The sequence below is a fragment of the Oncorhynchus clarkii genome, unplaced genomic scaffold (assembly GCF_045791955.1).
Source record: "Oncorhynchus clarkii lewisi isolate Uvic-CL-2024 unplaced genomic scaffold, UVic_Ocla_1.0 unplaced_contig_3514_pilon_pilon, whole genome shotgun sequence".
NCBI classification, from domain to species: Eukaryota; Metazoa; Chordata; class Actinopteri; order Salmoniformes; family Salmonidae; genus Oncorhynchus; species Oncorhynchus clarkii.
Window position 1 is genome coordinate 21396 of NW_027258823.1, and position 24954 is coordinate 46349.

Sequence of the window (24954 nt, forward strand, 5' to 3'; positions counted from 1 at the left end):
AGGAGGACGACGACGACGAGGAGGAGGAATCTTCGTAGTATACTTACTATTGGTTGAAATGGACATGTCAGAATTAGTACTTTAGATGTTTTTATCATTAGAGAAAGCAGTTGTTGTTTTTTTGCAGAAAAGAAAGGGAACATGAAGAACAATGTAGTGAGGTAAACTAAAGAACTGACTCATCTGAACCCAGCTGTCAGATGACCTGTCAACACCAGCCCACCCTGTCTGAACCCAGCTGTCAGATGACCTGTCAACACCAGCCCACCCTGTCTGAACCCAGCTGTCAGATGATCTGTCAACACCAGCCCACCCTGTCTGAACCCAGCTGTCAGATGACCTGTCAACACCAGCCCACCCTGTCTGAACCCAGCTGTCAGATGATCTGTCAACACCAGCCCACCCTGTCTGAACCCAGCTGTCAGATGATCTGTCAACACCAGCCCACCCTGTCTGGACTCAACACCAACCCATCCTGTCTGAACCCAACACCAGCCCACCCTGTCTGAACCCAACACCAGCCCACCCTGTCTGAACCCAGCTGTCAGATGACCTGTCAACACCAGCCCACCCTGTCTGGACTCAACACCAACCCATCCTGTCTGAACCCAACACCAACCCACCCTGTCTGAACCCAACATCAACCCATCCTGTCTGAACCCAATACCAGCCCATCCTGTCTGAACCCAACACCAGCCCACCCTGTCTGAACCCAGCTGTCAGATGACCTGTCAACACCAGCCCACCCTGTCTGAACCCAACACCAGCCCACCCTGTCTGAACCCAACACCAGCCCATCCTGTCTGAACCCAACACTAACCCATCCTGTCTGAACCCAACACCAACCCATCCTGTCTGAACCCAACACCAACCCATCCTGTCTGAACCCATCCTGTCTGAACCCAACACCAACCCATCCTGTCTGTACCCATCCTGTCTGAACCCATCCTGTCTGAACCCAACACCAACCCATCCTGTCTGGACCCAACACCAGCCCAAACTGTCTGTACCTAACACCAACCCATCCTGTCTGAACCCACCCTGTCTGAACCCAACACCAACCCATCCTGTCTGAACCCAACACCAACCCATCCTGTCTGGACTCAGACATAAGATCCAGATTAGTCTTGGTCTTAGCATTCCCAAACAGTGAAACAGAACCCAACACCAACCCATCCTGTCTGAACCCAACACCAACCCATCCTGTCTGGACTCAGACATAAGATCCAGATTAGTCTTGGTCTTAGCATTCCCAAACAGTGAAACAGAACCCAACACCAACCCACCCTGTCTGAACCCAACACCAACCCATCCTGTCTGAACCCAACACCAACCCATCCTGTCTGGACTCAGACATAAGATCCAGATTAGTCTTGGTCTTAGCATTCCCAAACAGTGAAACAGAACCCAACACCAACCCATCCTGTCTGAACCCAACACCAACCCATCCTGTCTGGACTCAGACATAAGATCCAGATTAGTCTTGGTCTTAGCATTCCCAAACAGTGAAACAGAACCCAACACCAACCCATCCTGTCTGTTCCCATCCTGTCTGAACCCATCCTGTCTGAACCCAACACCAACCCATCCTGTCTGGACTCAGACATAAGATCCAGATTAGTCTTGGTCTTAGCATTCCCAAACAGTGAAACAGAACCCAACACCAACCCATCCTGTCTGAACCCAACACCAACCCATCCTGTCTGGACTCAGACATAAGATCCAGATTAGTCTTGGTCTTAGCATTCCCAAACAGTGAAACAGAATCAAACATCACTCTCTATGGTCTAGTTCACTCAGGTGGTACAACTGATGTACAACACATTCTCTCTCTTTTCTACTCCCCTCTCTCTCTCTGTAGGTCATGATATTACCAGCTCCTTGGAGCCAGCGAACATTGACACCAGTATCCTGGAGGACTACATCAGTAAGGAGGACGACAGCACTGACATGTGAGTGGCTCCTGGGAAACGCTATAAAGTGTTTTGTAATTGAAAACGTAAATTGGGTTTTTCTTATTGGACAGGTCCAGGTATTCCCTCGCTGTTTCAGTCAGTTTTCATCCTTTTGGTGCCTAATGAACCACACCTGTCTGTGTTGTCTGTCATTGTCATGCCAAACAACCACAGGAGTTAGCTACAACACAAACACATCTGTGACCAGCTTATCAATGCGACCAAACAACAAGTATGTCTAACCAGGGTAGCGTTTATTAGGTACCAAATGGGGGGAAAAATGTGCTGAAAAAGGGACTGGATTTGTCCAACAAGAAACATAGGTTTTTGTTTTCCGTTGCAAAACGCTTTAATACGTTTTCAATTGAGTGCCCTGATAAACACGACCCACCTCAACACACAATAACCAATTTATAACATGCTATTCTAGGGACATTTCCAATTGAGCTAATATTAATGAACACAATCACATGGTTGTCTGACCTAGCTACTTTTAGATGAATGACTGTAAGTCTGGATAAGAACGGCAGCTAAATGATCAAAATGTAAAATATGTAAATATATATATATATATATATATATATATATATATATATATATATATATATATATATATATATATATATTCTCCTCTGTGTTTCCCCAGCTGTTTTTCTGAGGTCCATAGCGGTGCCCCAGGGCCTAACTCTTACTCATCACCCCAAGCCGGAGTTTCCTCTTCTGGGGGTGGTTTGCAGTGTGGCGTGAATCCCCCTATCCCCCTCCGTCAGGGAAACCCCCACTCCCACCCCCAGCCCTGCCAAACCTCCTACCCCCCACCCCTGGGCCTGCTGAGACACAACAACTACCCCTGCATGGGGCAACACAACCACCAGCAGAACCACCAGCAGCAGCAGGACCACATCAAGCCTGAACACAGAGGACACTACGCACCAGGGTGAGCTGGCGGGATAAGGGTGAGGGGGGTAGGGTGAGGGACATGGTGAGGGTGAGAGAAGGGGGTTAGGGATGTGGTTAGGGTGGGGGGAGAGGGTGAGGGAGGAGGTCAGGGAGAAGGAGGGAGTCAAGGAGTGATGCTTAGGGTGAGGGAAAGGGAGTGGGTGATGGTGATGGTTAGGGTGAGGGAAAGGGAGTGGGTGATGGTGATGGTTAGGGTGAGGGAAAGGGAGTGGGTGATGGTGATGGTTAGGGTGAGGGAAAGGGAGTGGGTGATGGTGGGGGTTAGGGTGAGGGAAAGGGAGTGGGTGATGGTGAGGGTTAGGGTGAGGGAAAGGGAGTGGGTGATGGTGGGGGTTAGGGTGAGGGAAAGGGAGTGGGTGATGGTGAGGGTTAGGGTGAGGGAAAGGGAATGGGTGATGGTGGGGGTTAGGGTGAGGGAAAGGGAGTGGGTGATGGTGAGGGCTAGGGTGAGGGAAAGGGAGTGGGTGATGGTGAGGGTTTGGGTGGGGGAAAGGGAGTGGGTGATGGTGGGGGTTAGGGTGAGGGAAAGGGAGTGGGTGATGGTGAGGGTTAGGGTGGGGGAAAGGGAGTGGGTGATGGTGAGGGCTAGGGTGAGGGAAAGGGAGTGGGTGATGGTGGGGGTTAGGGTGATGGAAAGGGAGTGGGTGATGGTGAGGGTTAGGGTGGGGGAAAGGGAGTGGGTGATGGTGAGGGTTAGGGTGAGGGAAAGGGAGTGGGTGATGGTGGGGGTTAGGGTGGGGGAAAGGGAGTGGGTGATGGTGAGGGTTAGGGTGAGTGAAAGGGAGTCTGTGATGGTATTAGTTAGGGTGGGGGAAAGGGAGTGGGTGATGGTGATGGTTAGGGTGAGGGAGTGGGTGATGGTAAGGGTTAGGGTGAGGGAAAAATGAGTGGGTGATGGTGAGAGAAAGGGAGTGGGTGATGGTGAGGGCTAGGGTGAGGGAAAGGGAGTGGGTGATGGTGAAGGCTAGGGTGATGGAAAGGGAGTGGGTGATAGTGGGGGTTAGGGTGGGGGAAAGGGAGTGGGTGATGGTGAGGGTTAGGGTGGGGGAAAGGGAGTGGGTGATGGTTAGGGTGAGGGTGAGGGAAATGGAGTGGGTGATGGTAAGGGTTAGGGTGAGGGAAAGTTGAGTGGGTGATGGTGAGAGAAAGGGAGTGGGTGATGGTTAGGGTGAGGGAAAGGGAGTGGGTGATGGTGAGGGTTAGGGTGAGGGAAAGGGAGTGGGTGATGGTGATGGTTAGGGTGAGGGAAAGGGAGTGGGTGATGGTGGGGGTTAGGGTGAGGGAAAGGGAGTGGGTGATGGTGGGGGTTAGGGTGAGGGAAAGGGAGTGGGTGATGGTGAGGGTTAGGGTGAGGGAAAGGGAGTGGGTGATGGTGGGGGTTAGGGTGAGGGAAAGGGAGTGGGTGATGGTGAGGGTTAGGGTGAGGGAAAGGGAGTGGGTGATGGTGGGGGTTAGGGTGAGGGAAAGGGAGTGGGTGATGGTGGGGGTTAGGGTGAGGGAAAGGGAGTGGGTGATGGTGAGGGCTAGGGTGAGGGAAAGGGAGTGGGTTATGGTGAGGGTTTTATTGTGGGGGAAAGGGAGTGGGTGATGGTGAGGGCTAGGGTGAGGGAAAGGGAGTGGGTGATGGTGAGGGTTAGGGTGAGGGAAAGGGAGTGGGTGATGGTGAGGGCTAGGGTGAGGGAAAGGGAGTGGGTGATGGTGGGGGTTAGGGTGAGGGAAAGGGAGTGGGTGATGGTGAGGGTTAGGGTGGGGGAAAGGGAGTGGGTGATGGTTAGGGTGAGGGAGTGGGTGATGGTAAGGGTTAGGGTGAGGGAAAGTTGAGTGGGTGATGGTGAGAGAAAGGGAGTGGGTGATGGTGAGGGCAAGGGAGTGGGTGATGGTGAGGGCTAGGGTGATGGAAAGGGAGTGGGTGATAGTGGGGGTTAGGGTGGGGGAAAGGGAGTGGGTGATGGTAAGGGTTAGGGTGAGGGAACGTTGAGTGGGTGATGGTGAGAGAAAGGGAGTGGGTGATGGTTAGGGTGAGGGAAAGGGAGTGGGTGATGGTGAGGGCTAGGGTGAGGGAAAGGGAGTGGGTGAGGGTGAGGCTGAGCTGTCTGGGACTATACATGGATAGATGGATGATGGGGAATAGTAGGCAACAGAAACTGACATGTTGGAATTATAGAGCAAGATGACAGATTATGCTACTACAGTATGTGGACACCTGCTAGTTGAACATCTCATGGGCATTAATATGGAGTTGGTCTCCTCTTTGCTGCTATAACAGCCTCCACTCTTCTGGGAAGGCTTTCCACTAGATGTTGGAACATTGCTGCTATAACAGCCTCCACTCTTCTGGGAAGGCTTTCCACTAGATGTTGGAACATTGCTGCTATAACAGCCTCCACTCATTGCAGCGGGGACTTGCTTCCTTACAGCCACAAGAACATTAGTGAGGTCGGGCACTGATGTTGAGCGATTAGGCCTGGCTCGCAGTTGGCGTTCCAATTCATCCTGAAGGTGTCCGATGGAGCTCTGTGAAACCAATTTCAAGAATCTCCCAATGAACAGTTCTTGTAACCGAGGACAGACAATTTCTACCCGCTATGAGCTTCAGCACTCAGAGGTCCCATTCTGTGAGCTTGTGCCCTACCACTTTCGGCTGAGCCATTGTTGCTCCTAGAAGTTTCCACTTCACAATAACAGTACGTACAGTTGACCGGGGCAGCTCTAGCAGGCCAGAAATTTGGCAAACTAACTTGTTGTAAAGGTGGCATCCTATGACGGTGCCACGTTGAAAGTAACTGAGCTCTTTACTAAGGCCCTTCTACTGCCAATGTTTGTTTATGGAGATTGCATGGCTGTGTGCTCTGTTTTATACACCTATCAGCAACAGGTGTGGCTGAAATAGCCGAATCCACTCATTTGGAGGGGTGTCCACATACTTTTGTGTGTACATTGCACTTGTAAATGATTCAGACCCCTTTTATCCAGATGTTTTACTTTACAGCCTTATTCTAGAATGTATTCAATAAACAAAATCCTTCATCTACACACAATACCCCATAATGACATCACAATACCCCATAATGACATCACAATACCCCATAATGACATCACAATACCCCATAATGACATCACAATACCCCGTAATGACAAAGGTAAAACAGGTTTTTAGAAATGCTTGCAAAAACAGAAATTCCAAATTTACGTAAAAATTCAGACCCTTTGCTATGAGACTCGAAATTGAGCTCAGGTGCATCCTGTTTCCATTGATCAACCTTGAGATGCTTCTACAACTTGATTGGAGTCCACCTTTTGGTAAATTAAATTGATTGAACATGATTTGGAAAGGCACACACCTGTCTACATAAGGTCCCACAGTTGACAGTGCATGTCAGAGCAAAAACCAAGCCATGAGGTTGAAGAAATTGTCCATAGAGCGTCGAGACAGGATTGTGTCAAGGCACAGATCTGGGGAAGGGTACCAAAACATTTCTACAGCATTGAAGGTTCCCAAGAACACAGTGGCCTCCATCATTCTTAAATGGAAGAAGTATGGAACCACCAAGACTCTTCCGAGAGCTGGTCGCCCGGCCAAACTGAATAATCGTGGGAAAAGGGCCTTGGTCAGGGAGGTGACCAAGAACCCGATGGTCACTCTGACAGAGCTCCAGTGTTCCTCTGTGGAGATGGGAGAACCTTTTAGAAGGACAACTATCTCTGCAGCACTCCACCAATCAGGCCTTTATGGTAGAGTGGCCAGATGGAAACCACTCCTCAGTAGAAGGCACATGACAGGCCGCTTAGAGTTTGCCAAAAGGCACCTAAAGGACTCTGACCATGAGAAACAAGATTCTCTGGTCTGATGAAGATTGAACTCAATGGCTTGAATACCAAAGTGTCACTTCTGGAGGAAACCAGGCACCATCCCTACAGTGAAGCATGGTGGTGGCAGCAGCATGCTGTGGGGATGTTTTTCAGCGGCAGGGACTGGGAGACTAGTCAGGATCGAGGGAAAGATGAACGGAGCAAAGTACAGAGAGATTCTTGATGAAAACCTGCTCCAGAGCGCTCAGGACCTCAGACTGGGGGCGAAGGTTCACCTTTCAACAGGATAACGACCCTAAGCACACAGCCAAGACAATGCAGGAGTGGCTTTGGAACAAGTCCTTAAGTGGTCCAGCCACTTAATACAGGTGTGCCAAGCTTGTAGCATCATACCCAAGAAGACTCGAGGCTGTAATCCCTGCCAAAGGTGCTTCAACAAAGCACTGAGTAAAGGGTCTGAATACTTATGTAAATGTCATATTTGTCTTTATTGGCTATTGTGAGTAGATTTGATGAGGGAGGAGAAAAAACAAATATCAATTTTAGAATAAGGCTGTAACGTAACAAAATGTTGAATAAGTCAAAGGGTCTGAATACTTTCCCAAGGCACTGTAGTGTATATTGTGCAACCGCATCAACCCAGCAGGCAAAATTGGTTGTAATGACATCATCTCAACCAGTTTAGCCTGCTACTTTTTAATAAGTTGTAAAATCAACGTGAAATACAACTTGAAAAGATAAGTCATAGTAGCTCACATTTAACCGATGAGCCAGACTCATGTCTACAATGACATGATGGTTTAGGTCTAGATTAACTAGATTCACACCATAGACACCCTTATACTAAATCCAGCTCCGTTATGTAATCAGTGCTTGAGAGCGAAGATGTGAGGAAGGCAGATATCAGAAACTAGAGTCATATTACAGAAAACAGACAGATGGCCTGGAAAGAACTCATGCAACACAACACAATGTAGATGATTTTGCTGCAGCTAAGTATGTTATCGCCTTTCAAAAATATATAAGAGATATTCTAAAATCAAATAACTTTCGGATTGAAATGCCACATTGTACGGCACAAGTTTCTGCATGATAAAATCTGTATTGATCTTTATACCAACCAATCAATATTTCTCTACTACGTTCCAGGACGCTCCCAGAGTCCCCCCCAGACTCCAGCTCTGAGCCGTACTCCCCTCAGCAGGTCAATGGTAAGTCCAGCTCTGAGCCATACTCCCCTCAGCAGGTCAATGGTAAGTCCAGCTCTGAGCCGTACTCCCCTCAGCAGATCAATGGTAAGTCCAGCTCTGAGCCGTACTCCCCTCAGCAGGTCAATGGTAAGTCCAGCTCTGAGCCGTACTCCCCTCAGCAGGTCAATGGTAAGTCCAGCTCTGAGCCGTACTCCCCTCAGCAGGTCAATGGTAAGTCCAGCTTTGAGCCGTACTCCCCTCAGCAGATCAATGGTAAGTCCAGCTCTGAGCCGTACTCCCCTCAGCAGGTCAATGGTAAGTCCAGCTCTGAGCCGTACTCCCCTCAGCAGATCAATGGTAAGTCCAGCTCTGAGCCGTACTCCCCTCAGCAGGTCAATGGTAAGTCCAGCTCTGAGCCGTACTCCCCTCAGCAGGTCAATGGTAAGTCCAGCTCTGAGCCGTACTCCCCTCAGCAGGTCAATGGTAAGTCCAGCTCTGAGCCGTACTCCCCTCAGCAGATCAATGGTAAGTCCAGCTCTGAGCTGTACTCCCCTCAGCAGATCAATGGTAAGTCCAGCTTTGAGCCGTACTCCCCTCAGCAGGTCAATGGTAAGTCCAGCTTTGAGCCGTACTCCCCTCAGCAGGTCAATGGTAAGTCCAGCTCTGAGCCGTACTCCCCTCAGCAGATCAATGGTAAATCTGAGCTCTCTTTTCCCTTGACTCTCTCCTGCTTCTTCCTGCCTCTCTCAATTAAGAACAGTTTATGTTGTGGTTGTGAAGGAGAGTGAATTGAGGACTTGAAGGTATGGAATAACAAAGGAAAGGCTGGGGTTGATGGACTAGAGGATATGGTGTTGGGGTTGATGGACTAGAGGATATGGTGTTGGGGTTGATGGAATAGAGGATATGGTGTTGGGGTTGATGGACTAGAGGATATGGTGTTGGGGTTGATGGACTAGAGGATATGGTGTTGGGGTTGATGGACTAGAGGATATGGTGTTGGGGCTGATGGACTAGAGGATATGGTGTTGATGGACTAGAGGATATGGTGTTGATGGACTAGAGGATATGGTGTTGATGGACTAGAGGATATGGTGTTGATGGACTAGAGGATATGGTGTTGATGGACTAGAGGATATGGTGTTGATGGACTAGAGGATATGGTGTTGATGGACTAGAGGATATGGTGTTGATGGACTAGAGGATATGGTGTTGGGGTTGATGGACTAGAGGATATGGTGTTGGGGCTGATGGACTAGAGGATATGGTGTTGGGGCTGATGAACTAGAGGATATGGTGTTGGGGTTGATGGATTAAAGGATATGGTGTTGGGGTTGATGAACTAGAGGATATGGTGTTGGGGCTGATGAACTAGAGGATATGGTGTTGGGGCTGATGAACTAGAGGATATGGTGTTGGGGTTGATGGATTAAAGGATATGGTGTTGGGGTTGATGAACTAGAGGATATGGTGTTGGGGCTGATGGACTAGAGGATATGGTGTTGGGGTTGATAGACTAGAGGATATGGTGTTGGGGTTGATGGACTAGAGGATATGGTGTTGGGGTTGATGGATTAAAGGATATGGTGTTGGGGCTGATGGACTAGAGGATATGGTGTTGGGGTTGATAGACTAAAGGATATGGTGTTGGGGTTGATGGACTAAAGGATATGGTGTTGGGGTTGATAGACTAGACGATATGGTGTTGTGGTTGATGGAGTAAAGGATATGGTGTTGGGGTTGATGGACTAGAGGATATGGTGTTGGGGCTGATGAACTAGAGGATATGGTGTTGGGGTTGATGGATTAAAGGATATGGTGTTGGGGTTGATGAACTAGAGGATATGGTGTTGGGGCTGATGAACTAGAGGATATGGTGTTGGGGTTGATGGATTAAAGGATATGGTGTTGGGGTTGATGGACTAGAGGATATGGTGTTGGGGTTGATGGACTAGAGGATATGGTGTTGGGGTTGATGGACTAGAGGATATGGTGTTGGGGTTGATGGACTAGAGGATATGGTGTTGGGGTTGATGGACTAGAGGATATGGTGTTGGGGTTGATGGACTAGAGGATATGGTGTTGGGGTTGATGGACTAGAGGATATGGTGTTGGGGTTGATGGACTATGGTGTTGGGGTTGATGGACTAGAGGATATGGTGTTGGGGTTGATGGATTAAAGGATATGGTGTTGGGGCTGATGAACTAGAGGATATGGTGTTGGGGTTGATGGACTAGAGGATATGGTGTTGGGGCTGATGAACTAGAGGATATGGTGTTGGGGTTGATGGACTAGAGGATATGGTGTTGGGGTTGATGGACTAGAGGATATGGTGTTGGGGTTGATGGACTAGAGGATATGGTGTTGGGGTTGATGGACTAGAGGATATGGTGTTGGGGTTGATGGACTAGAGGATATGGTGTTGGGGCTGATGAACTAGAGGATATGGTGTTGGGGTTGATGGACTATGGTGTTGGGGTTGATGGACTAGAGGATATGGTGTTGGGGTTGATGGATTAAAGGATATGGTGTTGGGGCTGATGAACTAGAGGATATGGTGTTGGGGTTGATGGACTAGAGGATATGGTGTTGGGGCTGATGAACTAGAGGATATGGTGTTGGGGTTGATGGACTAGAGGATATGGTGTTGGGGTTGATGGACTAGAGGATATGGTGTTGGGGTTGATGGACTAGAGGATATGGTGTTGGGGCTGATGAACTAGAGGATATGGTGTTGGGGTTGATGGACTAGAGGATATGGTGTTGGGGCTGATGAACTAGAGGATATGGTGTTGGGGTTGATGGATTAAAGGATATGGTGTTGGGGTTGATGAACTAGAGGATATGGTGTTGGGGCTGATGAACTAGAGGATATGGTGTTGGGGTTGATGGATTAAAGGATATGGTGTTGGGGTTGATGGACTAGAGGATATGGTGTTGGGGCTGATGAACTAGAGGATATGGTGTTGGGGTTGATGGATTAAAGGATATGGTGTTGGGGTTGATGAACTAGAGGATATGGTGTTGGGGCTGATGAACTAGAGGATATGGTGTTGGGGTTGATGGATTAAAGGATATGGTGTTGGGGTTGATGGACTAGAGGATATGGTGTTGGGGTTGATGGACTAGAGGATATGGTGTTGGGGTTGATGGACTAGAGGATATGGTGTTGGGGTTGATGGACTAGAGGATATGGTGTTGGGGTTGATGGACTAGAGGATATGGTGTTGGGGTTGATGGACTAGAGGATATGGTGTTGGGGTTGATGGACTAGAGGATATGGTGTTGGGGCTGATGAACTAGAGGATATGGTGTTGGGGTTGATGGACTATGGTGTTGGGGTTGATGGACTAGAGGATATGGTGTTGGGGTTGATGGATTAAAGGATATGGTGTTGGGGCTGATGAACTAGAGGATATGGTGTTGGGGTTGATGGACTAGAGGATATGGTGTTGGGGCTGATGAACTAGAGGATATGGTGTTGGGGTTGATGGACTAGAGGATATGGTGTTGGGGTTGATGGACTAGAGGATATGGTGTTGGGGTTGATGGACTAGAGGATATGGTGTTGGGGTTGATGGACTAGAGGATATGGTGTTGGGGTTGATGGACTAGAGGATATGGTGTTGGGGCTGATGAACTAGAGGATATGGTGTTGGGGTTGATGGACTATGGTGTTGGGGTTGATGGACTAGAGGATATGGTGTTGGGGTTGATGGATTAAAGGATATGGTGTTGGGGCTGATGAACTAGAGGATATGGTGTTGGGGTTGATGGACTAGAGGATATGGTGTTGGGGCTGATGAACTAGAGGATATGGTGTTGGGGTTGATGGACTAGAGGATATGGTGTTGGGGTTGATGGACTAGAGGATATGGTGTTGGGGTTGATGGATTAAAGGATATGGTGTTGGGGTTGATGAACTAGAGGATATGGTGTTGGGGTTGATGGACTAGAGGATATGGTGTTGGGGCTGATGAACTAGAGGATATGGTGTTGGGGTTGATGGATTAAAGGATATGGTGTTGGGGTTGATGAACTAGAGGATATGGTGTTGGGGTTGATGGACTAGAGGATATGGTGTTGGGGCTGATGAACTAGAGGATATGGTGTTGGGGTTGATGGACTAGAGGATATGGTGTTGGGGCTGATGAACTAGAGGATATGGTGTTGGGGTTGATGGATTAAAGGATATGGTGTTGGGGTTGATGAACTAGAGGATATGGTGTTGGGGCTGATGAACTAGAGGATATGGTGTTGGGGTTGATGGATTAAAGGATATGGTGTTGGGGTTGATGGACTAGAGGATATGGTGTTGGGGTTGATGGATTAAAGGATATGGTGTTGGGGCTGATGAACTAGAGGATATGGTGTTGGGGTTGATGGATTAAAGGATATGGTGTTGGGGCTGATGGACTAGAGGATATGGTGTTGGGGTTGATAGACTAGAGGATATGGTGTTGGGGTTGATGGACTAGAGGATATGGTGTTGGGGTTGATGGATTAAAGGATATGGTGTTGGGGCTGATGGACTAGAGGATATGGTGTTGGGGTTGATAGACTAAAGGATATGGTGTTGGGGTTGATGGACTAAAGGATATGGTGTTGGGGTTGATAGACTAGACGATATGGTGTTGTGGTTGATGGAGTAAAGGATATGGTGTTGGGGTTGATGGACTAGAGGATATGGTGTTGGGGCTGATGAACTAGAGGATATGGTGTTGGGGTTGATGGATTAAAGGATATGGTGTTGGGGTTGATGAACTAGAGGATATGGTGTTGGGGCTGATGAACTAGAGGATATGGTGTTGGGGCTGATGAACTAGAGGATATGGTGTTGGGGTTGATGGATTAAAGGATATGGTGTTGATGGACTAGAGGATATGGTGTTGGGGTTGATGGATTAAAGGATATGGTGTTGGGGCTGATGAACTAGAGGATATGGTGTTGGGGTTGATGGATTAAAGGATATGGTGTTGGGGCTGATGGACTAGAGGATATGGTGTTGGGGTTGATAGACTAGAGGATATGGTGTTGGGGTTGATGGACTAGAGGATATGGTGTTGGGGTTGATGGATTAAAGGATATGGTGTTGGGGCTGATGGACTAGAGGATATGGTGTTGGGGTTGATAGACTAAAGGATATGGTGTTGGGGTTGATGGACTAAAGGATATGGTGTTGGGGTTGATAGACTAGACGATATGGTGTTGTGGTTGATGGAGTAAAGGATATGGTGTTGGGGTTGATGGACTAGAGGATATGGTGTTGGGGTTGATGGACTAAAGGATATGGTGTTGGGGTTGATGGACTAGACGATATGGTGTTGTGGTTGATGGAGTAAAGGATATGGTGTTGGGGTTGATGGACTAAAGGATATGGTGTTGGGATTGATGGACTAGACAATATGGTGTTGGGGTTGATGGACTAAAGGATATGGTGTTGGGGTTGATGGAGTAAAGGATATGGTGTTGATGGACTAGAGGATATGGTGTTGGGGTTGATGGACTAAAGGATACGGTGTTGATGGACTAGAGGATATGGTGTTGGAGTTGATGGATTAAAGGATACAGTGTTGGGGTAGATGGACTAAAGGATATGGTGTTGGGGTTGATGGACTAGAGGATATGGTGTTTGGGTTGATAGACTAAAGGATACGGTGTTGATGGACTAGAGGATATGGTGTTGATGGACTAGAGGATATGGTGTTGATGGACTAAAGGATATGGTGTTGATGGACTAGAGGATATGGTGTTGGGGTTGATGGATTAAAGGATATGGTGTTGGGGCTGATGAACTAGAGGATATGGTGTTGGGGCTGATGGACTAAAGGATATGGTGTTGGGGTTGATGGACTAAAGGATATGGTGTTGGGGTTGGGGTTGATGGACTAGACGATATGGTGTTGGGGTTGATGGAGTAAAGGATATGGTGTTGGGGTTGATGGACTAAAGGATATGGTGTTGGGGTTGATGGACTAGACGATATGGTGTTGGGGTTGATGGAGTAAAGGATATGGTGTTGGGGTTGATGGAGAAAAGGATATGGTGTTGATGGACTAGAGGATATGGTGTTGGGGTTGATGGACTAAAGGATATGGTGTTGATGTACTAGAGAATATGGTGTTGGAGTTGATGGATTAAAGGATACGGTGTTGGGGTTGATGGACTAAAGGATATGGTGTTGATGGACTAAAAATTAAGGGGTTGATGGACTAAAGGATATGGTGTTGGGGTTGAAGGAGTAAAGGATATGGTGTTGGGGTTGATGGACTAAAGGATATGGTGTTGATGGACTAGAGGATATGGTGTTGGGGTTGATGGACTAAAGCATATGGTGTTGATGGACTAGATGATATGGTGTTGGGGTTGATGGAATTAAGGATATGGTGTTGATGGACTAAAGGATATGGTGTTGGGGTTGATGGAGTAAAGGATATGGTGTTGATGGACTAAAGGATATGGTGTTGGGGTTGATGGAGTAAAGGATATGGTGTTGGGGTTGATGGACTAAAGGATATGGTGTTGATGGACTAGAGGATATGGTGTTGATGGACTAGAGGATACGGTGTTGGGGTTGATGGACTAAAGGATATGGTGTTGATGGACTAGAGGATATGGTGTTGCGGTTGTTGGACTAAAGGATATGGTGTTGGGGTTGATGGACTAAATTATATGGTGTTGGGGTTGATGGAATTAAAGGATACGGTGTTGGGGTTGATGGACTAAAGGATATGGTGTTGGGGTTGATGAACAAAAGGATATGGTGTTGGGGTTGATGGAGTAAAGGATATGGTGTTGGGGTTGATGGACCAAAGGATATGGTGTTGATGGACTAGAGGATATGGTGTTGGGGTTGATGGACTAAAGGATATGGTGTTGATGGACTAGATGATATGGCGTTGGGGTTGATGGAGTAAAGGATATGGTGTTGGGGTTGATGGACTAAAGGATATGGTGTTGATGGACTAGAGGATATGGTGTTGATGAACTAGAGGACACGGTGTTGGGGTTGATGGACTAAAGGATATGGTGTTGATGGACTAGAGGATATGGTGTTGCGGTTGTTGGACTAAAGGATATGGTGTTGGGGTTGATGGACTAAATGATATGGTGTTGGGGTTGATGGAATTAAAGGATAGGGTTTTGGGGTTGATGGACTAAAGGATATGGTGTTGGGGTTGATGGACTAAAGGATATGGTGTTGGGGTTGATGGAGTAAAGGATATGGTGTTGGGGTTGATGGACTAAAGGATATGGTGTTGATGGACTAGAGGATATGGTGTTGGGGTTGATTGACTAAAGGATATGGTGTTGATGGACTAGGTGTTATGGCGTTGGGGTTGATGGAATAAAGGATATGGTGTTGATGGATTAAAGGATATGGTGTTGGGGCTGATGGACTAGAGGATATGGTGTTGGGGTTGATGGAATAAAGGATATGGTGTTGATGGACTAAAGGATATGGTGTTTGGGTTGATGGAGTAAAGGATACGGTGTTGGGGTTGATGGACTAAAGGATATGGTGTTGGGGTTGATGGACTAATGGATATGGTGTTGGGGTTGTTGGACTAAAGGATATGGTGTTGATGGACTAGAGGATATGGTGTTGATGGACTTAAGGATACGGTGTTGATGGACTAAAGGATATGGTGTTGGGGTTTATGGACTAAAGGTTGTGGTGTTGTGGTTGATGGACTAAAGGATATGGTGTTGGGGTTGATGGACTAATGGATATGGTGTTGGGGTTGTTGGACTAAAGGATATGGTGTTGATGGACTAGAGGATATGGTGTTGATGGACTTAAGGATACGGTGTTGATGGACTAAAGGATATGGTGTTGGGGTTTATGGACTAAAGGTTGTGGTGTTGTGGTTGATGGACTAAAGAATATTGTGTTGATGGACTAAAGGATATGGTGTTGGGGTTGATGGAAAAGGATATGTTGTTTATGGACTAGAGGATATTGTGTTGACTGACTAGAGGATATGGTGTTGATGGACTAGAGGATATGGTGTTGGGCTTGATGGAGTAACGGATATGGTGTTGGGGTTGATGGACTAAAGGATACGGTGTTGGGGTTGATGGACTAAAGGATATGGTGTTGGGGTCTATGGACTAGAGGATACGGTGTTGGGGTTGATGGACTAAAGGTTACGGTGTTGGGGTTGATGGAGTAAAGGATATGGTGTTGGGGTTGATGGACTAAAGGATATGGTGTTGATGGACTAGAGGATAGGGTGTTGGGGTTGATGGACTAAAGGATATGGTGTTGAATTTGATGGAATAAAGGATATGGTGTTGATGGACTAAAGGATATGGTGTTTGGGTTGATGGAGTAAAGGATACGGTGTTGGGGTTGATGGACTAAAGGATATGGTGTTGGGGTTGATCGACTAATGGATATGGTGTTGGGGTTGATGGACTAAAGGATATGGTGTTGGGTTGATGGACTAAATTATATGGTGTTAATGGACTAGAGGATATGGTGTTGGGGTTGATGGACTAAAGGATATGGTGTTGGGTTGATGGACTAAATGATATGGTGTTAATGGACTAGAGGATATGGTGTTGGGGTTGATGGACTAATGGATATGGTGTTGGGGTTGATGGACTAAAGGATATGGTGTTGATGGACTAGAGGATATGGTGTTGATGGACTAGAGGATATGGTGTTGATGGACTAAAGGATATGATGTTTGGGTTGATGGACTAAAGGTTATGGTGTTGGGGTTGATGGACTAAAGGATATTGTGTTGATGGACTAAAGGATATGGTGTTGGGGTTGATGGACTAAAGGATATGTTGTTGATGGACTAGAGGATATGGTGTTGATGGACTAGAGGATATGGTGTTGGGCTTGATGGAGTAAAGGATATTGTGTTGGGGTTGATGGACTAAAGGATATGGGGTTGGTGTTGGGAGTTAGAGCAGAGTAGAGTAGATATGAAGAGAGAGTGAAAGACCAGAGAGAGAGAGATAAGAAAAGACACTGACTCAGTCAGTGAGTTAGTCAGGAAAGGGGGTTGGGTATTCAAGAAATGTTTGAAGACAATGAGGAGGAGGATAAGTAGGCAGAAATGGAGGAAGTGGAGGACTATGATGTGTCAGTTCAGTGGTAAAGGACTATGATTGGTCAGTTCAGTGGTAAAGGACTATGATTGGTCAGTTCAGTGGTAAAGGACTATGACGTGTCAGTTCAGTGGTAAAGGACTATGATTGGTCAGCTCAGTGGTAAAGGACTATGATTGGTCAGCTCAGTGGTAAAGGACTATGATGTGTCAGTTCAGTGGTAAAGGACTATGATTGGTCAGTTCAGTGGTAAAGGACTATGATTGGTCAGCTCAGTGGTAAAGGACTATGATGTGTCAGCTCAGTGTTAAAGGACTATGATTGGTCAGCTCAGTGGTAAAGGACTATGATTGGTCAGCTCAGTGGTAAAGGACTATGACGTGTCAGTTCAGTGGTAAAGGACTATGATTTGTCAGTTCAGTGGTAAAGGACTATGATTTGTCAGCTCAGTGGTAAAGGACTATGATTTGTCAGCTCAGTGGTAAAGGACTATGATTGGTCAGCTCAGTGGTAAAGGACTATGATTGGTCAGCTCAGTGGTAAAGGACTATGATGTGTCAGCTCAGTGTTAAAGGACTATGATGTGTCAGCTCAGTGTTAAAGGACTATGATGTGTCAGCTCAGTGTTAAAGGACTATGATGTGTCAGCTCAGTGTTAAAGGACTATGATGTGTCAGCTCAGTGTTAAAGGACTATGATGTGTCAGCTCAGTGTTAAAGGACTATGATGTGTCAGCATATATAGGTATACAGGGTAGTCAAGGTAATTGAAGAGGATACCACCTCATACGTACTAGGGGTACCGATGTGTCGGGGTAGTCAAGGTAATTGAGGAGGATACAGTGCATTCGAAAAGTATTCAGATCCCTTGACTTTTTCCACATTTTGTTACGTTACAGCCTTATTCTAAAATTAATCAAATAAAATCCTCATCAATCTACACACAATTGTATATTGTAGCAAATCTATTAAAAATTTTAAAAACTGAACTACTTTATTTACATAAGTATACAGTCCCTTTGCTATGAGACTCGAAATTGAGCTCAGGTGCATCCTGTTTCCATTCATCATCCATGAGATGGTTTTACAACTTGATTGGAGTCCACCTGCGGTAAATTCAATTGATTGGACATTATTTGGAAATGAACACACCTGTCTATGTAAGGTCTCACAGTTGACAGTGCATGTCAAAGCAAACAACAAGCCATAAGGTTGAAGGAATTATCCGTAGAGGTCTAAGACAGGATTGTGTTTGAGGCACAGATCTGGAGAAGGATACCAAAATATGTCTGCAGCATTGAAGATCCCCAAGAACACAGTGGCCTCCATCATTCTTAAATGGAAGAAGTTTGGAACCACTAAGATTCTTCCTAGAGCTGGCCGCCCGGCCAAACTGAGCAATCTGGGGAGAAGGGCCTTGGTCAGGGAAGTGACCAAGAACCCGATGGTCACTCTGACAGAGCTCCAGCGATCCTCTGTGGAGATGGAATCACCAATCATGTCTTTATGGTAGAGTGGCCACACAGAAGCCACTCCTCTGTAAAAGGCATATGACAGCCAAAAGGCAACTAAAGACTCAGAAACAAGATTCTCTGGTCTGATGAAACCAAGATTGAACACTTTGGCCTAAATATCAAGCATCACATCTGGAAGAAACATGGCACCATTCCTACGGTGAAGCATGGGGGTGGCAGCATCATGCTGTGGGGATGTTTTTCAGTGGCAGGGAAAGATGAACGGAGCAAAGTACAGAGAGATCCTTGATGAAAACCTGCTCCAGAGTTCTCAGGACCCAATGCACAGAACCAAGAAAATGCAGAAGTGGATTCGGGACAAGTCTCTGAATGTCCTTGAGTGGCCCAGCCAGAGCCCGGACTTGAACCTGATCGGATATCTCTGGAGAAAACTGAAAAAAGCTGTGCAGCGCGACGCTCCCCATCCAACCTGACTAAGCTTGAGACGATCTGTTGGGAAAGAATGGGAGAAACTTCAAATACAGGTGTGCCAAGCTTGTAGCGTCATACTCAAGAAGATTTGAGGCTGTTGTCGCTGCCAAAGGTGCTTCAACAATGTACTGAGTAAAGGGTCTGAAAATGTAAATATGATATTTCTGTTTTTTTATTTGTAATACATTTGCAAAAAATATAAACTTGTTTTTGTTTTGTCATTATAGGGTATTGTGTGTAGATTTATGAAGGAAAAAAACAATTGAATCCATTTTAGATGAAGGCTGTAACCTAACAAAATGTGGAAAAGGTCAAGGGGTCTGAATACTTTCCAAATGCACTGTGTCGACAACATTGACCCCACAGTGACCGTACGTACATAACCCAACGAGAAGCCATGGATTACAGGCAACATTCGCAATGAGCTCAAGGCTAGAGCTGCCCCTTTCAAGGAGCGGGATACTAATCCAGACACGTATAAGAAATCCCGCTATGCCCTCAGATGAACCATCAAACAGGTAAAGCATCAACACAGGACTAAGATTGAATCCTACTACACCGGATCTGATGCTCGTCGGATGTGGCAGGACTTGAAAACTATTACGTTCTACAAAGGGAAACCCAGCCGCGAGCTGCACAGTGACGCGAGCCTACCAGATGAGCTAAATGCCTTTTATGCTCGCTTCGAGGCAAACAACACTGAATGTATGAGAGCACCAGCTATTCTGGACGATGTGTGCAAGACCATTAAACCGGTTAACATTCACAAGGCCACGGGGCCAGACGGATTACCAGGACATGTACTGTGAGCATGGGCGGACAAACTGGTAAGTCTTCACTGACATTTTCAACCTCTCCCTGAGTCTGTAATACCTACATGTTTCAAGCAGACCACCATTGTCCTTGTGCCCAAGAAAGCGAAGGTAACCTGCCTAAATGACTACCGCCCTGTAGTTCTCACGTCTGTAGCCATGAAGTGCTTTGAAAGGCTGGTAATAGCTCACATCATCAACGTCATCCCGGAAACCCTAGACCCACTCAAATTCGCATACCGCCCCAACAGATCCACAGATGATTGCAGTCTCTATTGCACTCCACACTGCCCTTTACCACCTGGACAAAAGGAACACCTATGTGAGAATGCTGTTCATTGACAACAGCTCAATGTTCGACACCATAGTGCCCACGAAGTTCATCACAAAGCCAAGGACCCTGGGACTAAACACCTCCCTCCGCAACTGGATCCTGGACTTACTGACGAGCTGCCTCCTGGTGGCTCAGGGTAGCCTAGTGGTTAGAGAGTTGAACTAGTAACCGGAACAGACAGATAACCCACTGTTCCTAGGCCCTCAATGAAAATAAGAATTTGTTCTTAACTGACTTGCCTAGTTAACTAAAGGTAAAATTAAAAATTAAAAAATTAAAAAGCATAGGTAACAACACATCTGCCATGCTGATCCTCAACACGGGGGCCCCTCAGGGGTGCATGCTCTGTCCCCTCCTGTATTCCCTGTTCATCCATGACTGCGTGGCCAAGCACGACTCCAACACCATCATTAAGTTTAGGCAGTGGTAGGCCTGATCACAGACAACGATGAGACAGCCTATAGGGAGGAGGTCAGAGACCTGACAGTGTGTTACCAGGACAACAACCTCTCCCTCAACGATGAGACAGCCTATAGGGAGGTCAGAGACCTGGCAGTGTGGTGCCAGGACAACAACCTCTCCTTCAACGTGATCAGGACAAAGGAGATGATTGTGGACTACAGGAGAAGGAGGACCGAGTACTACAAAATTCCATAGTAAATACTACATGGTCGAGGGCTACTACAGTATTGTATTGTACTGTAATATTTTTGCATGTAGGCTGCTATGTTAAATACCTGATGGAACTCTGAAATATTCACATAATAGCTGGATTACCTACAGTATATTTCTCACTGAAATGATATGTATCTTTCTGCATTCCAATGCAAGTTGTAGAAGGCAACACAAGTAGTCTACAAGTGTCAACACAACGTTCTTACGTCCTGACCCTCACACACACCCGTGTTGGTCTTTCCCATCAGTGAGAAGGTGTGGAAGGTGTTATCTGATTGGCAGACCTCCAGGAAGAAACAATGGAAAGTACCATTAGCCTAAGGTGGAGGGAACCTGCCCTGATTACCAACGAGATGAGACAGAATTAAAATGATAGCACTGTATTTCTGTATTGGATAAACACAGGGCCTTCAGATTGTATTCACACCCTTTTCACTTTTTCCACATTTTGTTACATTTAGATTTAGATTTATGTTTTTAGAAATGTTTACAACTTAATTTAAAAAAGTAAAAGCTGAATTGTCTTGAGTCATTAAGTATTTAACTCCTTTCTTGTGGCAACCCTAAATACGTTCAGGAGTAAAAAGTGGACTGTGTGTAATAACAGTGTTAACCAGATGTTTTAATGACTGCCTCATCTCTGTACCCTACACAATTATCTGTAAGGTCCCTCAGTCGAGCAGTGAATTTTATATAGAGATTCAACCACAAAGACCAGGGAGGTTTTCCAATGCTTCACAAAGAAGGTCACCTATTGGTAAAAAAAAATCATGACTTAGAATATGTGGACAACTATAAATACCTAGGTGTCTGGTTAGACTGCAAACTCTCCTTCCAGACTCATATTAAACATCTCCAATCCAAAATTAAATCTAGAATCTGCTTCCTCGTAAAACTGACAATCGTACTGATCCTCGACTTTGGTGATGTCATTTACAAAATAGCCTCCAACACTCTACTCAGCAAACTGGATGCAGTCTATCACAGTGCCATCCGTTTTGTCACCAAAGCCCCGTCAACAACCTAACACTGCGACCTGTATGCTCTCGTCGGCTGGCCCTCGCTGCATATTCGTCGCCTGGCTCCAGGTCATCTATAAGTATTTGCTAGGTAAAGCTCCGCCTTATCTCAGCTCACTGGTCACCATAACAACACCCACCCGTAGCACGCGCTCCAGCAGGTGTATTTCACTGGTCATCCCCAAAGTCAACACTTCCTTTGGCCGCCTTTCCTTACAGTTCTCTGCTGCCAATGATTGGAACGAATTGCAAAAATTGCTGAAGTTGGAGACTTATATCTCCCTCACTAACTTTAAGCATCAGCTATCTGAGCAGCTTACCGTTCACTGCAACTGTACACAGCCCATCTGTAAATAGCCCATCTGTAAATAGCCATCCAATCTACCTACCTGATCCCCATATTGTTTTATTTACTTTTCTTCTGCACACCAGTATTTCCAGTATTTCTACTTGCAAATCATCATCTGCACATCTATCACTCCAGTGTTCATTTGCTAAGTTGTAATTACTTCGCTACTATGGCCTATTTATTGCCTTACCTCCTTACCTCATTTGCACACACTGTATATATACTTTTTCTATTGTGTTATTGACTGTATATTTGTTTACTCCATGTGTAACTCTGTGTTGTTGTTTGTGTTGCACTGCTTTGCTTTATCTTGGCCAGGTCGCAGTTGTAAATGAGAACTTGTTCTCAACTGGACTAACTGGTTAAATAAAGGTGAAATAAAAAAATAAAATAAAAAGCAGACATTAATATCCCTTTGAGCAGTTATTAATTACACTTTGGATGGTGTATCAATACACCCAGTCACTACAAAGATACAGGTGTCCTTCCACCACAAAGATACAGGTGTCCTTCCACTACAAAGATACAGGTGTCGGAAAGGAAGTAAACCCCTCAGGGAATTCACCATTTTAAAACAGTTACAAAGTTTAAGTTAATGGTTGTGAAAGGAGAAAACTGAGAATGGATTAATAATATTGTAGTAACTCCACAATACTAACCTAATTGACAGAGTGAGAAGAAGGAATCCTGTACAGAATAAAAAGGACAGAATAAAAACATTCCAAAACATGCATCTAAAGAAATACTGCAAAAAATGTGGCAAAGAAATTAACATTATGTTTCTTACAAAGTGTTATGTTTGGGGCAAATCCAACACAACACATCACTGAGTACTACACTTCATTTTTTCAAACATGGTGGTGGCTGCATCATGTTATGAGTATGCTTGTCATCGGCAAGGACTAAGGAGTTTTTACACTGGACAAAGAACGCTGGTTTGACCCTGTGTCTGTCTTCAGTGTATTTGGATCAAGTTATCAGACTCAGTGATAACCAGGACTAGGAACTTCTATTGTATATGCACATAGATGTTTATGGACGGTGCCTTCGTCCATTCAGACCCCTTGACTTTTTCCACATTTTGTTACGTCACAGCCTTAAAATGGAATACTTTGTATTTTTTTCCTCATCAATCTAAACACAATACCCCATAATGACAAAATAAAGCACAGGTTTTCAGAATTTTCAAACAGGTCGTTGTCCTGTTAGAAGGTGAACCTTCGCCCCAGTCTGAGGTCCTGAATGCTCTGGAGCAGGTTTTCATCAATGATCTCTAAGTACTTTGCTAAGTTCATCATTGCCTCGATCCTGACTAGTCTCCCAGTCCCTGCTGCTGAAAAACATCCCACAGCATGATGTTGCCACCATCATGCTTCAACGTAGGGATAATGTCAGGTTTCCTCTGGAAAAGACACTAGGCATTCAGGCCAAGGAGTTAAATCTTGTTTCTCATAGTCAGTGTCCTTTAGGTGCCTTTTGGCAAACTCCAAGCGGGCTGTCATGAGCCTTTTACTTAGGAGTGGCTTCCGTCTGGTCACTCTACCATAAAGACATGATTGGTGGAGTGCTGCAGAGATGGTTGTCCTTCTGGAAGGTTCTCCCATCTCCACAGAGGGACCATCAGGTTCTAGGTCACCTCCCTGACCAAGGCCCTTCTCCTCTGATTGCTCAGTTTGACCGGGCGGCCAGCTCTAGGAAGAGTCTTTGTGGTTCTAAACGTCTTCCATTTCAGAATGATGGAGGCCACTGTGTTCTTGGGGACCTTCAATGCTGCAGAAATGTTTTGGTACCCTTCCCCAGATTTGTGCCTTGACACAATCCTGTCTCGACCCTCTACGGACAATTCCTATGACCACATGGCTTGGTTTTTGCTCTGACATGCCCTGTGAACTGTGGGAACTTATATAGACAGGCGTGCGCCTTTCCAAATCATGTCCATTCAATTGAATTTAAAAACATCTCAAGGATGATCAATCGAAACAGGATGCACCTGAGCTCAAGTTCGAGTCTCATATCAAAGGATCTGAATACTTATGTAAATAATGTCAATTTTTTTTTTTTATAAAAACCTATTTTCGCTTTGTCTTTATGGAGTATTGTGTGTATAGTAATCCCTTTTAGAATAAGGCCATAACGTAACAAAATGTGGGAAAAGTCAAGGTGCCTGAATACTTCCCGAAGGCACAGCGGTCTAAGGCACTGTCCCATCAGATGATACAGTATGATGATCAGAACAGGCAGAACTTGATAATACTGCATAAAAATGTCTTCCTCCCTGCCTTTCTCCCCGTCTTCCTCCCTGTCTTCCTCCCTGTCTTCCTGTCTTCCTCCCTGTCTTCCTTCTTGTCTTTCTTCCTGTCTTCCAGACACTCACATGCTGAGGACCATGACACCAGAGAACATGTGTCACATGACCTCGCCGCCGCTCCCCCCGCATGGCCATGGCTATCCAAACATGCACCGGGACATGTACCTAAAGCCTGAGCCAATGATCTCGCAGTACCCCATTGGTCCCACCTCCAGTGGGAGTTGCCAGGACCTGCAACAGAGCCAGATGCTGCATCAACTATTGCAACACCCACAACAAGGGCAAGAGTGAGTGATCAATCAACAAATGAGCCAATCAATCAACCAAACAATTAATGAATTGTAAACATCTGCAGTTGTGAAGGGGAGGAGGATGAAGATAATGGGATAATGTACAGACTGTTGAAACTGTAGCTAATGTGATCCTGTAGATACTGACATACTGTAGATACTGAGATACTATAGATAATGTAAATACTGAGATACTGTAGATACGATAGAGAATGTAGACCCTAGAAAATGTCAATA

At 46.0% G+C, this 24954-nt stretch overlaps 1 protein-coding gene across 1 annotated transcript; it reads left to right on the forward strand.

Moving 5' to 3' along the window:
• Nucleotides 1-2758: 2758 nt before the first annotated feature.
• On the forward strand, nucleotides 2759-24714 carry LOC139398616 (myelin regulatory factor-like; the record flags this gene model as incomplete). Its single annotated transcript, XM_071144546.1, has 3 exons — nucleotides 2759-2892; nucleotides 7875-7936; nucleotides 24486-24714. Coding segments are annotated over exons 1-3 (374 nt in total), but the record flags the coding sequence as incomplete, so codon positions are not given.
• Nucleotides 24715-24954: the final 240 nt, after the last annotated feature.